Source organism: Pteropus medius, unplaced genomic scaffold (genome assembly GCF_902729225.1).
Source record: "Pteropus medius unplaced genomic scaffold, Ma_sr-lr_union100, whole genome shotgun sequence".
Taxonomy (NCBI): domain Eukaryota; kingdom Metazoa; phylum Chordata; class Mammalia; order Chiroptera; family Pteropodidae; genus Pteropus; species Pteropus medius.
In genome coordinates this window covers 2434091-2447013 of record NW_024345479.1, presented here as the reverse complement: position 1 = coordinate 2447013, position 12923 = coordinate 2434091, and the positions used below count along the sequence as shown (strand labels likewise).

Below are 12923 nucleotides of genomic sequence, written 5' to 3'. Positions count from 1 at the left end.
GATTTGCATGGGGCAATGTTTTGGGGTGATGAAAATATTCTTTATCTGTATTATGGTAGTAGTTATATGTTACAACATTTTCAAAAACTCATTGAAATGTGTATTTGAAATTGGTACATTTTGTTATATGTAAACTGTAACTCAATAAAGTTATTTTCTTTTAAAAGCACACGATGTGAATTAATTGAATGGATAAACGATTGGATGGTGGATGAATGAATGAATGTGTGAATGAATGTCTCAGATAATGGCCCGCCTGTCCTGGTGCCACCGTTGTCCCTACTGAGAGTGCCCTTGCCCTCTCCTCTTGGTGTCCACGGTCTTCCCCAGAAGTGGACCTTGGAATTCTCCCCCTACCCCTCACCCCGTCCTCCCACCCCCATCAGTGGCAGGAAAAGATGCCCTAGCTAGTGCTCCCAGGCTTCTCTAAGGTTGATTTCCGGGATTTCCTGGGGCTTCCCTTCCAGCTGCCACATGCCAGTCCGGCCAGCTCGGTTCAGCTCAGTGGTGCCATGGTCATGGGTGTGATGCCTAACTACAAACCCACAGTGCCAGCAGTACAGCCGCCCAAATCTTGGTGGACTGTGCCACCAGCTGGCCCTCTTCGGAACTGCAACCCTAGAGTTCCAAGAGAGCTGGAATCTTTCTTAAGGACCTAGCAGGGGCTCTGTCCTGGGCTGGGGCTTTATTGAGTGTGTGTGTGTGTGTGTGTGTGTGTGTGTGTGCGCGCGCGCGCGCGTGCACTTGAGCCAGTTCTGACTTCTGGTGACCCTATGAATGCATGTTGTCCACAATGTCCTGTCTAAGGTCACACTAAATTGTAGACCTAAGTTTCTTCCTCAGGTCTGCCCAACTCCCCAGTCTATGTTCTGTCCATGAGACTGTATCTTGTTTGGAAGAAGGAATGGACTATTCATGATTGTCCACTCTCCCCACCTCCGAGAAAGAGGGCAAAGGCCTCACACCAACCCTCCCAAATTCAAGTTCCAGAGATAATGAATGTTGTTCCTCCTGTATGCTGGACACAGTGGCAACACCAGACCAATGATGTGAGGAAGAATTGTGTATTCAAAATAGTATGCTCAGACCTATGGTGCCTTAATAGACAAATAGACACTCTGTGATAAACATTTTTCAGTCCAAGCAGAAAGACCCACAGTTCAAGTGGAGTTATGTCACACAAGGTCTTGAATTGGTTCCTTGGACCCAACAGCCTGTGTTTCTAACTCAAAATAATACCTGAAGAGTGGCATATTATTTTTACATCTCATTTGCATGTGATTAATTCTAAGTCAAAGAGAATGGAGGTCACCCTGGCCCCTTGCTTCTCAGCCCCTCCAGGATGTACCTGACCCTGGCTGCCTCCCCCAGCCCTTGCTGGGCTCCCCCATCCTCATCAGCCCCTCCCCACTCCTTGCCCCTGCCCACACTTTCCTCAGTTCCCAGAAGTCCTGTTCCCTTCCTCCTCTGTCACCCACGCAGCCCCCACAGCCTGGCCGCCCACCTGAAAAACTTTTCCCCAAGTTCTTGAGAAGTCGCGTAGGATACAGGAGAGAAATATCAAAGTAATAAAACCTCATTTAATTCCTAACGGAGGGCAGAGCTGTGAGCTGCAATTATCTTAATGCTGAGCTATTTTTACTCTCTCTCCATCTCTGTCTCCTGCCTCTCTCCGCTGTGATGCTTTCTCTTTCTCCCTGTCTTTCCAACTCTCGCATGCGTTTTCTCTGTCTCTTGTGGCTTTTTCCTACCTCCCCCCGCGCCCCGCTTTCTCTCTCTCACCTCTTGTCTCTGTCATCTTTCCTTCTCCTGTCCATCTGTCCCTTGTATTTGTACCTCTGTCAGCCAGTCTTGCCCATCCCTCTTGACCCTGCAGTTTAGCAGCCAAGCTGTGGGTGCCAAAAAAGCTGGAGGAAGAGGATAAAGACCCTCCCCTCCATCCCCAAACATTCCATCTTCCAGGCCTAACTGGGTCAGGGACATTTTTCCTGATTCAGGCCCTCTGAGAGCTCTAATCCTTTTGGCAGAACCTCTATAAACAAGTCCTCTCCGGTCAAATGAGCCTCAGCCACTGTGGTCCCCAGGGCCTCCTCAGCTCTGATGGGCTCCAAGGTGCAACTGGTGGTGATGCCTCCTAGTCCCTGTCCTCTCATTACCCATCCAGCTGTCCTCTGTCCCCTTCTTCCCACTCCAGGGCCTTCCCGCCCTCCAACAATGGAAGGCACAAGCTCCTCACCCTCACTGTGTCCCAGTGGCCACTCGGGTTACTGCCTGGGCTGTGCCTTTCCCGTGCCTCTTCTGAGTTTCAGAACCTCCTTATTTACCCTCCCAAGGCACTGCCAAACTGGTCTTTGCCAGCCCCCACCACACCCCATCTGGAAGAGGGGTCTGGGCCAAGCCCGGGGCTGCCAGAGATGCCCACACCCCTTGGCCAGCATTGTGGTATCCGGCTGTTTCCCAACAAGCATATAAGTCAACGAATGCAGTGGGACTTGAGCCAGGCTTGAGGTTGGGGGCAGTGGAGCCGAGCAGCCAGGGCTTCCAGCTTCCAAGAGCAAAGCTCTGCCCTCCTGCCATCCTCTCTCTCACCCCCAAAGTGGACAATGACTCTGGGGTACAACATCGTGCCCCTGACCCCATTTCCACAAGACTCCTCTGACCTCCTGTTCCCTCCTTGCTCTGCCAGGGACCCAACATACTTGGGTTGGGAGTGGAAAAGTTGCTGAGGTAGGGGGAGGACTCCTGACTAACCCAGGCCTGAGCGTGACCAGGAGAGAACACAGCCAACACAAACAGAGCCCCAGGAAGACACACGCATGTGTACACGTCTACACACGCACCCTGTCAGCGCTACAGAGAGGCATTCAGACCCTTGCCCGCAGGTCCGCAGAGTGAAACACGGCTCCTGCAAGGATACCCAGGGCCTGGACCGGTAAACAAGGACACTCCAACCCACAGGCCAGCACCTCCCCTTCCCTCATCCAGGGACACACACTAACACCTCTGCAGAGAGACAGGCTCACACCTCAGAAATGAGTGCACAACTCTCTCCTCAGCTCTGTTCTCGAATGCACCAAACACACGTGATGGCACGTGTACTGGTACAGGCAGCCCCCAACACTCCAAACTCTGTCCCCCTGAGGTGCTTCTGTCTCCTTCCCATCAGATCTGGGGAGAAAAGGCAGGAGACACGTGAATCCAGGGTATATTGTGGCAGGGACACAGCCCCCACACACACAGCCAAGTGCTCACAGGATCGCAACCTCATGCCCCTCTATTACACAGGCTACAGCTGCGGATACAGTACCCTCACCCCGCTGTAAGCTGGCACACTCCTGCCATCACCTTGACAGCCTCTGACAACCTCCCCCACACCCACACCCTCCCCCACACACACATAGTCCTCCCACACCCTGCCACTCACACTGCATCCTGACACTCTGACACACTCTTACCACAGACTCACACGCACTCACACCACATTGCCGCCCCCCACACACACACACTTTCTAGCTATAGGCACCACAGAGCCCCTGGCACTCACTCACATACACTCCCTGCCATGATGACTGACACGTGTCCTCCCACACGCAATCCTCTCTTTCACACTCACTCACTTTCTAGGACACCCCCATTCACAGCTCGACATGCTGGTGGCACTCTCTTCACCTCACAGGCCTCCTGGTGAAAGTCCAAGTACCCAGGCCATGAAGGGGTTAAAGCCAGAGTCCCGTTTTCCCTCTGCCCCTCTCTCCCCCACCTTCTGCCTCCCCCCACATTATCTTCCCTGCTGGACTCCATCAATAATTCAGCTTCAAGTTCTGGGGATACAGCAGGGGCCCCCACCACTTCACCCCTCTGGCCTCACACTCCCACCCTCCCCACCTGAGAACACTCTTCTCCGTGCTCATTGGCCACTTTCTCCTGAGCCCTCCCATTAAGCCCTGGGCGCCAGTCCCAGGCGAGGGGACGGACTGGGGACCCCAAGGCTGGGGCCAGAGGGGTGAGACCGGGAGAGAGAGAGAGGCAGAGAGAGAGACACGGAGAGAAAGAGAGGGAGATAGGGGAAGGGCGGAGAGACAGAGGAGAGACACTTAAAGACACTCAGAGAGAGCAAGGGAAGGAGGGGAGAGGCAAAGACACGGAGACCAGCGAGCAGGAGAGCGCGCGGGTGGAGGCGCGAGGGGACCGAGGCGCGGTTCGAGCTCGGCGGGCGGGCCCGCGGGCAGGAGGGGCAGGCGGGGCGGGCGGGCCGGCGGCGACCCCTCCTCCCGCGCTCTCCCCTCACCGCGCTCGGTATTTTTATCCGTGCGCACACAGCCCTCCTCCTCCTCGCCACTTACAGCTAGCCGGCTGTCGCCTCGGCGCCCCGAGCTGCACAGGCGAGCCCAGCCGGGAGCGTCGCCCCGCACCCGGAGTCAAGCGCCCCCAGCCCCACCGGCCACCACGCCCGCCATGGACCCCAAGGACCGCAAGAAAATCCAGTTCTCCGTGCCCGCTCCCCCCAGCCAGCTGGACCCCCGCCAGGTGGAGATGGTAAGGGAGCCGCGCCACACCCCCAGCAGCGCCCCCACGCACCTAGGGGCTCCCTTGCTTCCCGGGCGCTGCCAGGTCTGCGCTGGCCTGGGGAAGGGGGGTGACGGAGAGTCCCGGGCCGCCTTGGACCAGGCGAGGCCTCCGGGCAGCGCGTGAAGTTCACTGGAGACTCGTGCAACTTTTTCCCCGGGGCCTCGGTCCTGATTCCCGCGCCGGAGAATTCCCGGCGTTGAGCGTCTGAGCGTTTGGGCAGGCCTTTCTGGGCTGCCCGCCCCAGGAGGGGTGACTGTCCTCTGGACCCTTGCACAGTGTCCTCCTGCTCTAGGCTACCACCGGGACCTCTGCACCCCAGTCCCAGCCAGAGCTGGTCAAATGTGAGAAACCTCCTCCCCTGACCCATTATATGGAGCAGACCCCCAAAACTGCTGCCCCACAGCCCTGCCCCTCTAGTCCCACCCTGTATGTCTGGGCTGGGGTTGCCAAACCCTTGTTCTGACCTCTGTCTGCTGTCAGGTCCTAGAAAGAGCTAGACATGGTGGGGGCAAGGGGTGACCCATCATCACAGAAGCCAGACCTCTTCACATTGACAACCGAGATCTCCAGAGAGCCTTCCTGGGGGCTGGGAGGCCTCCAAAGGCGGGGAGCAGGAGGAGGAAGGAGAGAACAGAAGATGGCTCCCCCTACCTAGCTGGGGTCACTTGTTGCTGAGTCCCAGTGGGCTCCCAACAGAGCAGTGGGAGTGGGGCCGAGTCATTTTGGCAGGGCGGGTTGGGTCCTAGGCCTAAGCAGCTTTCGGTCTGGAGGGCAGTGTTGGAATTCTGGCAGGAGGAGGTGGCAGTTTCAGCTTAATTCACCTGGTTCTCTTTGTGCATTTCCCTGGAGCTCAGAGGGGACCTAATTAACTGACAGTTGGTCTGATTGCCAAGCTAGGGGTGGGGGCAGTTACCGGGAGTGCTCTGTGCCCCCTCCACCCCATACACTCACCATTCAGCTTGGCTTATGTACCAAGGAGGGCGACTTTTTGTTTTTTATGAAGACTGTGCCAAGAGTTCCACAGCCTGAGAGAGACTGCTGGACTCCTAGACTCCCAGACCCAGGCCCCCAGAGATATCCCCCAGACTCCCGTGGTCTGTGACTCAGACCCACACCTGAGCCTCAGTGTGAGTTTGGAGGTGCCTGCAGTGCCCCGCCTCAGCCTCCCTCTGCAGCTGGATCTAGTTTCTTTGGAGCCCTTGAGCTGACCTTAGGTAGGCAGGGCCACGTGAGTGCCATGGCCCATGGGGCATCTTCCACAGCCAGCTTCAGTTCCCAAGGTCTGATGTCTTCAAAAAATGGGAAAGAGCGGGCCTTGATCGGGGAGGATAGAAAGGGAGGTGCTTATTATGGAGTAACTGCGGAGTGGAATGCTCATGGGCTGGGAGTCAGTGACCGTTTTTTTCTCATCATTCCTTTGCCTTAATGTGCTGTGTGGTCTTGAGCACTTTGCCTGAACTCTCAGAGCCTTGAGTTTTTACCTGAGTAAAACGAGGGGGTTGGGTGAACTATAGAGTTCTTTTCAGCTCTGACAGTCTTTGATTCAGAAGTTCCCTGGGGACTCCAAAGCACTGTTTGTTCCATGCTGGTGGGGGGCAGTGGGGGTGGGCTGCAGATGTCTGTCCTACCCCACATCTTTCTCCATCTCCTTAGATCCGGCGCAGGAGACCAACCCCTGCCATGCTGTTTCGGCTCTCAGAGCATTCCTCACCAGGTGGGCCCCTTCCCTGCCCCTGCCCAGCCCTGGCCCTACCCTAGCTCTGATGCCTTCTTAGGGCCCTTGCCAAAGCCCCATGAGTAGTAGGAAATGGAGCAGAAGTGCGGTGGGGGGCGGGTAAGGTCTGGGAGCCCAACCCTGCTGGGTTCATTTATTCCTAGGCACCTCCCAGCACTAGGAAGTTAACAGCATACTTTCCCTTTCCCCAGAGATTGACCCTTTGGGGAAAGTAATTTGGATTCTCTTTCTCTTTCCCTTCCCTGCTCTTCTCTCTTCCTCATCCCTCCTTCACCGGTGGCCTCCCTCAGAGGAGGAGGCTTCCCCCCACCAGGTGAGTTTCCAGGGGCAGCAGGAAGGAGGCATTTGGTGAGATGGTTGGGATTGCTTCCCAACTAACACAAGATGCCAGGGAGGACACATTAGCATAACATTCAGCACCTCTGGTGAGAGTGCCTGGTGCCAGGATGCCACCAGCAGAGCCTCCTCTGCCCTTTGCATAGATTGGGGTGAGGCCTCCAAAACCTAGGTCCCACCTTGAGCCAGGCCTCCCTCCCAAAGCAGTGGGGTGGCCTCAGCCTGGTGAAGGACCTGAGGGGCAGCAGTGCCTAGACCCATCGACAGAGGCTAGACCAGTCTGCCCAGGTTGCTATGGGTGGAATGGAGTGGAGGGAGGTGGCAGGGAAGGGGCCTGCGGTGAGCCCGTTTAACCTGGCACTTTACCCAGCAGAGAGCCTCAGGAGAGGGGCACCACCTCAAGTCGAAGAGACCCAACCCCTGTGCCTACACCCCCCCTTCGCTGAAAGGTACTATCCCCCCACCCATCAGTCTGGCTGTCCCCATGACCCCTGGAACTGAGTTGACACTGGGGGAGGGAGGTGAAGTTTTGAGCTTTTGTCAGTGGGCGGGGGGAGGGGGGGGAGTTGTCTTGTGTCCCCCAAGCTCTGCGTAGAGACCAATTCAGTCTTAATTTTGCCTTGTAAAAAAGAAGAGGCTGGGAAGGGTGGCTGTGGGCTTGAAAGAAAGAAGGAGGCAGGCCTCAAATAATAAGTAGGCACCAACATAGAGACACTCAGCTCTGTGCCTCCCTTTTGCAAGTGCACACTGGCCACCTCCCGCTCCTCACTCCCCAAAGGGCACCTTCTTCTCTGGGCTGCACTCCTTGCTCCCCTCACCCATCCACTTAACATTTGCACAGGTCTGCATACTGGGTACTTCTCCCTGCTTTTCCTTTCTGTATTAAGAGGCAGATCATTTCTATAGCACGCACTTATTCAACACCTCGTGTGTGTCAGGCCTCACTGGTGGGCACTGGGCAAAAGAAGGGGAGTCAGATTTGGTCCTTGCTCTAGTGACAGTTTGCTTCAAAGGGTCAGGGAGACCCTTACAGAATAGAGGGTGTTTAAGCCTGGATTTGAAGGATAAATAGGAATTCAACTGGTAGGCAAGGCCCAGAAGGGCATTCTAGGAAGAAGGAAGGTGTGGAAAAGGGGAGGAGGTGTAAAATCACAGGGGTCTTTAGGGCCATCCTGGAGACTGGGCTTGAAGTGGGGAGCTGTGCGAGATACACCTGGAGAAGAAGGTGGGACAGATTGGGGTGTGGGGTGGGTCTCTTCCTTACTAAGCCATAGGATGCCTTCCACATCTGGACTCCTACCTGAGGCTCTTCCTGCCTGGCCAGCCCCCTCCTCCCACAGAGAGAGGGAGGGAGACCGGAAGGGTGTGTTGACAGCTCCCTCCAGGTGGGTTTAATGACTTCCCAGCACCAGCCAAGGTCCACAGGTGCACCTGTCAGCCTGCCTACTAGGGTTGGGAGCAGAGAGGAGAGCCTGGGAGAAGAGGAGAGAAAGGGCAGGGGCCCTTTATCTTCTCCCAGGACAGGAAAATGAAGGGACAGCAAGCAGGCAGTGTGGTTCAGCACCTGGAAGGACTTCCCACCTGTGGGGATGTGGGGACGGCCAACCCCTGAAGCAGGCGTAGGCGGAAGGGCATCTTCTCAGGAGAGAATATAAGAAATCTCTCCTTCCCACCCTGGGCTGGGGGTTGGTGAGTGGATGTGATGAACCATCCTTGGGCTCTTGAGTGTGAGCATGGGGCTGAGGGCTGGGTGAAGAGGATAGGGCCAAGGCTTTCCAGGCCCCCCCGTAATGGCCAGAAAGGTGCCCACCCCCATTGCCCTTTTGGACTGCACTTTAGGAGTCTAAGTGGGGAGAAGCAGGGCAGTGGAAATGGGCCAGGAAAGGGGTGGGCAGTGGGAGTGAGGGGGTGGGAATTGTGCTGGGGACTTTTGAACTTAAAAAAGGGGACTGAGGGGACGTGTTCAGGGCCCTGGAGATGGAGACAGAGAAAGAAGGGGGAGGGGGAGACCCCAGAGAGCCCTGAGAGGCACGAGGCACTGCACACGCGGGAGGCTCACGGGGTGCCAGCACAGGCGGCTGCACACACCTATTGTTGTCACTGAGGCTCACGAACTGAGCTCTCCTCCCCCAGCTGGGGAAGAGGGCGGCTGCTGGAGCTGCCACCTCCTCTCCTCTCTTCCCCCCTCCCTCCAACCCTCAGAGGACCATTCTATACCTGGAGGGCACTGTTTTGTAGGCTTCAGCTCCTTTCTGGGTGGGGAAATGCACCTGGCAGGGTCGGGGTTCTCTAGAGGGAGAAACCAAGGGCCCCTGGAGGAGGGTGGTCAACACTGAGTCTTGGCTTGAGGCGGGGTCTCTCCAAGGCTGAGCTCTCACACTTGGCTCAAGGTGAAGCTTCACTGCGTCGCCAAGCGTCACCAAGGCAAGGGTAGGGCGATTTATTGCACTTTTATTGCCTGGGTAGCTTGCCCAGAGCCAGCAGGAGGCACTGAGCTGGGAGCTCAGGGCAAGGCGGGGCAGCGGGCACACACAATACACCCTCTGTGCCTGTCCCCAAGTTGGCAGGAGTGTAGTGCCCTGCTCACTACACCGGAGGTTTCCAGCCTGGATCTACCCCTCTGGGCTTTCTGAGGGGAGGGGCTGCCTGCGGACCAAGGAGCAGCTTCGGCAACCCTAGCCCCTGGCTTACCAGCGTCTCATCTGTGGGCTGTGAGTTTAGTGACCGAATACTCTAAAATTCCATTAACTCCTGGCCCTGCTGCTGCCCCAGCCACTCCTCACAGTGTCCCCTCTACCTCTGCCATTCTCCCAGAATCCCCCAGCCCTGTCCCCTTTCTCCAAAAGGCCTGGTCCTTTCCATCTTTTGGAAACTTCTCTCCAGCTGCCCACATGGTTCCCTTCCTAGGACCTATCCCAGCAGGCCTTGGTGGTGTTGGGCGGTGGGGGTGTTTGCTGCTTTCTAGGTCACCACAGAGGGAGCTGGAAGCTTGGGGATGTGGGTCAAGATTGTGGGGGCCTGTGTCTGCGCACACCACATCCCTAGGCACGGACTTTATTGGCTGCAGACTATTACGTCCTCAGTCTCAGAATTGTTCCTACCTCTTAAAGCCTAGGCAGAGGTATGTGGAGTGGCATCTATGACCGGGCAGTGCCAGGGGGTGGGCAGGATTGTGGTGAGCAGTGCGCCCTGAGCCGGCTGCGCACTCCTCCAGACAAATCCCCCTGGGCTGTAACTGGTGGACACTATGTCCAGTACTAACCAGGTCTTTGGAGAAGTAAGCTCCCCAGCCAGGGAATGTTAAGCTGCTGTTGTGCCTGCCAAGTCTTGTCCAGCTTGATACCTTGTGGCCTGGTTCCAGCCTCTGGGGGGCCAGCATCTTTGGACAGCTTAAGAGCCAAATATGATCAAGAGTCTACCCCCTGCTGCTTTGGCTTGGCCTGGCCCCCAGCAGGCTGACCTGAAGACTTCACTTTTGAACTAGATCGGTGAGGAGGTTAGCTCTGCCCCCCAGGCCCATGGAAGGAGGCTGGGGGCTGGGCCACATGCCTCTCCAGCTCTGGGGGCTGTTTCTTGGGCTTGGCTGACCCTGCCTTCCCGGTGCCCCTGTGCCAGCCGTGCAGCGCATCGCCGAGTCTCACCTGCAGTCCATCAGCAACCTGAGCGAGAACCAGGCCTCAGAGGAGGAGGATGAGCTGGGGGAGTTGCGGGAGCTGGGCTACCCGAGAGAAGAAGAGGAAGAAGATGACGAGGATGAAGAGGAGGAGGAGGAGGACAGCCAGGCTGAAGTCCTGAAGGGCTACAGGGGGCCTGGTGAGCTGAAGGGGCTGCGCAGCCTAGGTCCTTCCGCCATGGGTCAGGTGGGATCCTCGAGTTCTTGGGGACACCTCTCCCAGGTCACAGTCACGAGCATTCCCATCCTCTTCCCCCACAGATCCCTCACACTCAGCCTTATCTGACACCTGGGCCACTCCCCTCCTTGACTCAGTCCCTCTTCCAATTAGGTTTTTCCTAATAATTAATCCCTCTCTTTCCCAAGAATTAAGGCAAGGCCACATGAGGATTGAAGCTGGACCCAAGAACTTCTCATCCATGGTGGTGAATGGGTGCAAGGAGATGAAGGAATGGGGGGTGAAGGATATCCAATGCCCCTATGGTTTGCATTACTGAATGTAGGATGTGGTCTCCTCTGGGAAGCAGAGGACTGGCTGATAAATCCTCTTCAGGCCCCAGCAGGCTGTTTCTCCTCTTTTATTTCCTAGGCTAGGGTAAAAGGATGCCCTCTAGTGTCTAGACGGATAATCTAGGATTCAGGAACCATTCTGGTCCTGAGCAACTCCAACCCCAGCTGCCTGGGAAGAAAGGGGCCAGGGAGGGGCCCAAGACCCACATAGAAGGCCTGAGAGCCAGAGGCCGCAGATCCAACAATCTCCCCAGAGGGTTCCAAGGCCTGGAGAATTTCTAGGCAGCAAGATCTCAGCCTCTCCCATGGCTGTTTCTCCCATGCCTGACCATGGAAGGCTGTGCCACATCTACTCTTCCTAATGCACATTAAACTTTTTGGTCCCAGAGTTTATGGGGATGAAAAACAGTCAACTACCCATGCTAGACGTGTCTAGCCTTCGCACCCAAACAAAATGGCTTGGGCCTCCTCCCTGCGCCTTGGTCCGTGGAGGGTATCAGCCATGGGAGCAAAAGCTCTAGCTGGAAGAGTTGAGTCAACTCCCACTGAGACCCCTAGAACAGGTGGAGGGGGGCGGTGAAAGGAGACTGTTCCTTCCCAAAAAGCAACAGGGCAGTGGGTCAAATGACAAGACTACCAAGGAGCTATATCAACTGCCATCAGTGCCACACTAGGCTGGACAAGGCATTAATATTATCTCATTTAAGGCAATCTACACAATTTCCCTCTTACCATCCCCTTCAGAGAGGTAATAACTGACTAATCTAAGTCATATGGCTAATCATTGGCAGAGGTGTCCTTGTCCAGTGCTCGCTCTGCTATACCATGATGGCCTCAGAAAGTTTAGCCCATGCTCCAGGATAGCCAGATGGACACTCAAAATCTGTGGTTTCATCCTTTTTTCCCCATCTCTAGCTGGACAGAAGACAACTTGTGGCCAGGGTCTGGAGGGGCCCTGGGAGCGCCCACCCCCTCTGGATGAGCCCCAGAGAGATGGGAGTTCTGAGGACCAACTAGAAGACCCCGAACTAAGTGGTGAGGCTTAGGAGTGGTGTGCGGGATCTCATGGTGGGGCTGGGATCTCGGTTAGGCATGTCTACGCCCTGAGTCCCTCTGCTTGCCTTGCAGAGCTTGGGGAGGAGCCACTGCGCCCTGTCCACCCTGAGCCTGGCACATAGGCACCCAGCTCCGTATCTCCCAGAAGGAAGTGGAGGGGGCATCACTGTTCCCCAGAAACCCACTTCGTCTTCACCCTATTTCCTGCCCTTCCCCTCACTTGCTAGGGCTGTGGCTTCTGACTTCTAGAAGACTAAAGCTGGTCTGTGTTTGCTTGTTTGCCCACCTTTGGCTGATGCCCAGAGTTCCTGGGTACTTGCTGCCTGATGCCTACCCCTGCTAGTCATTCCCCTGTTCATTCAGTGGGAGGCGGGATGTGAGAGAGCTTGCATTGGAAAATCTAGTAAACAAGGGACAAAGGTTCACCCTTCACCTCTCTTTCTACTCCCTAGACCTTCTCCCTTGGGCACAGGAAAACCACAGGGCAGGACCCTAAGATCTGGGGAAAATGGGTACGGGAGAATCTGTAGGTACCCTAGATCCTTCTCCACCCTCTCTCCTCCTATGGGGGATACCAAGTCACCACCCTTCTCATTGGCTTTCACCAGGGCTGAGGAGGATTCAAGCATCCTTCTCCATAGCCTCAACATTTTGGAAATCTTCCCTTATCACCCCTGCTCCCATACTGGGTGCCTGGAAGATGGACTGGCAGAGGCTGCTTTGTTGCATTTTGTTTGTGCTTTGATGCCAGGAATGCCGCCTAGTATATGTTCTTGGGGGGGGCACGTGGTGGGGGGAGCCAGGTTCTTGTCCTCAAGCTGCTCTGCCCCCTTCCTCTCTTCCCTGACTCCAGACCTGAACTGCTCCCGTGCTGTAATAAATCTTTGTAAATAACTGTGCTGAGGCTCCTTTTTTCAGGGGAAAGGAAAGGGAGGAGGAGGTAACGGATTCCCCACCACCACCGTGTGGAAGACCTAGTTGGTGGTCATCTAAGGGTCAGCAACTTGATCCTAGTGTCCAGTCCTCTAGTCTAGGAGTCTTTCC

The 12923-nt window shown here is 55.9% G+C and overlaps 1 protein-coding gene across 7 annotated transcripts; it reads left to right on the top strand.

Annotated features, from left to right (window-relative positions):
* The first annotated feature begins 3956 nt into the window (after positions 1-3956).
* PPP1R1B (protein phosphatase 1 regulatory inhibitor subunit 1B) lies at positions 3957-12774 on the top strand. 7 transcript variants are annotated; one of them, XM_039873616.1, is made up of 8 exons: positions 3957-4003; positions 4321-4536; positions 6223-6283; positions 6595-6617; positions 7011-7089; positions 10256-10453; positions 11739-11858; positions 11952-12774. In XM_039873616.1, the coding sequence occupies exons 2-8, from the start codon at positions 4456-4458 to the stop codon at positions 11999-12001; spliced, it is 612 nt and encodes a 203-aa protein (XP_039729550.1). In that variant the 5' UTR covers positions 3957-4003; positions 4321-4455; the 3' UTR covers positions 12002-12774. The 7 variants fall into 7 exon arrangements, with proteins under 7 accessions (XP_039729550.1, XP_039729552.1, XP_039729551.1 ...); XM_039873618.1 differs by having other exon boundaries at positions 3988-4003; positions 4346-4536; XM_039873617.1 differs by lacking the exon at positions 3957-4003 and adding an exon at positions 4041-4198.
* Positions 12775-12923: the final 149 nt, after the last annotated feature.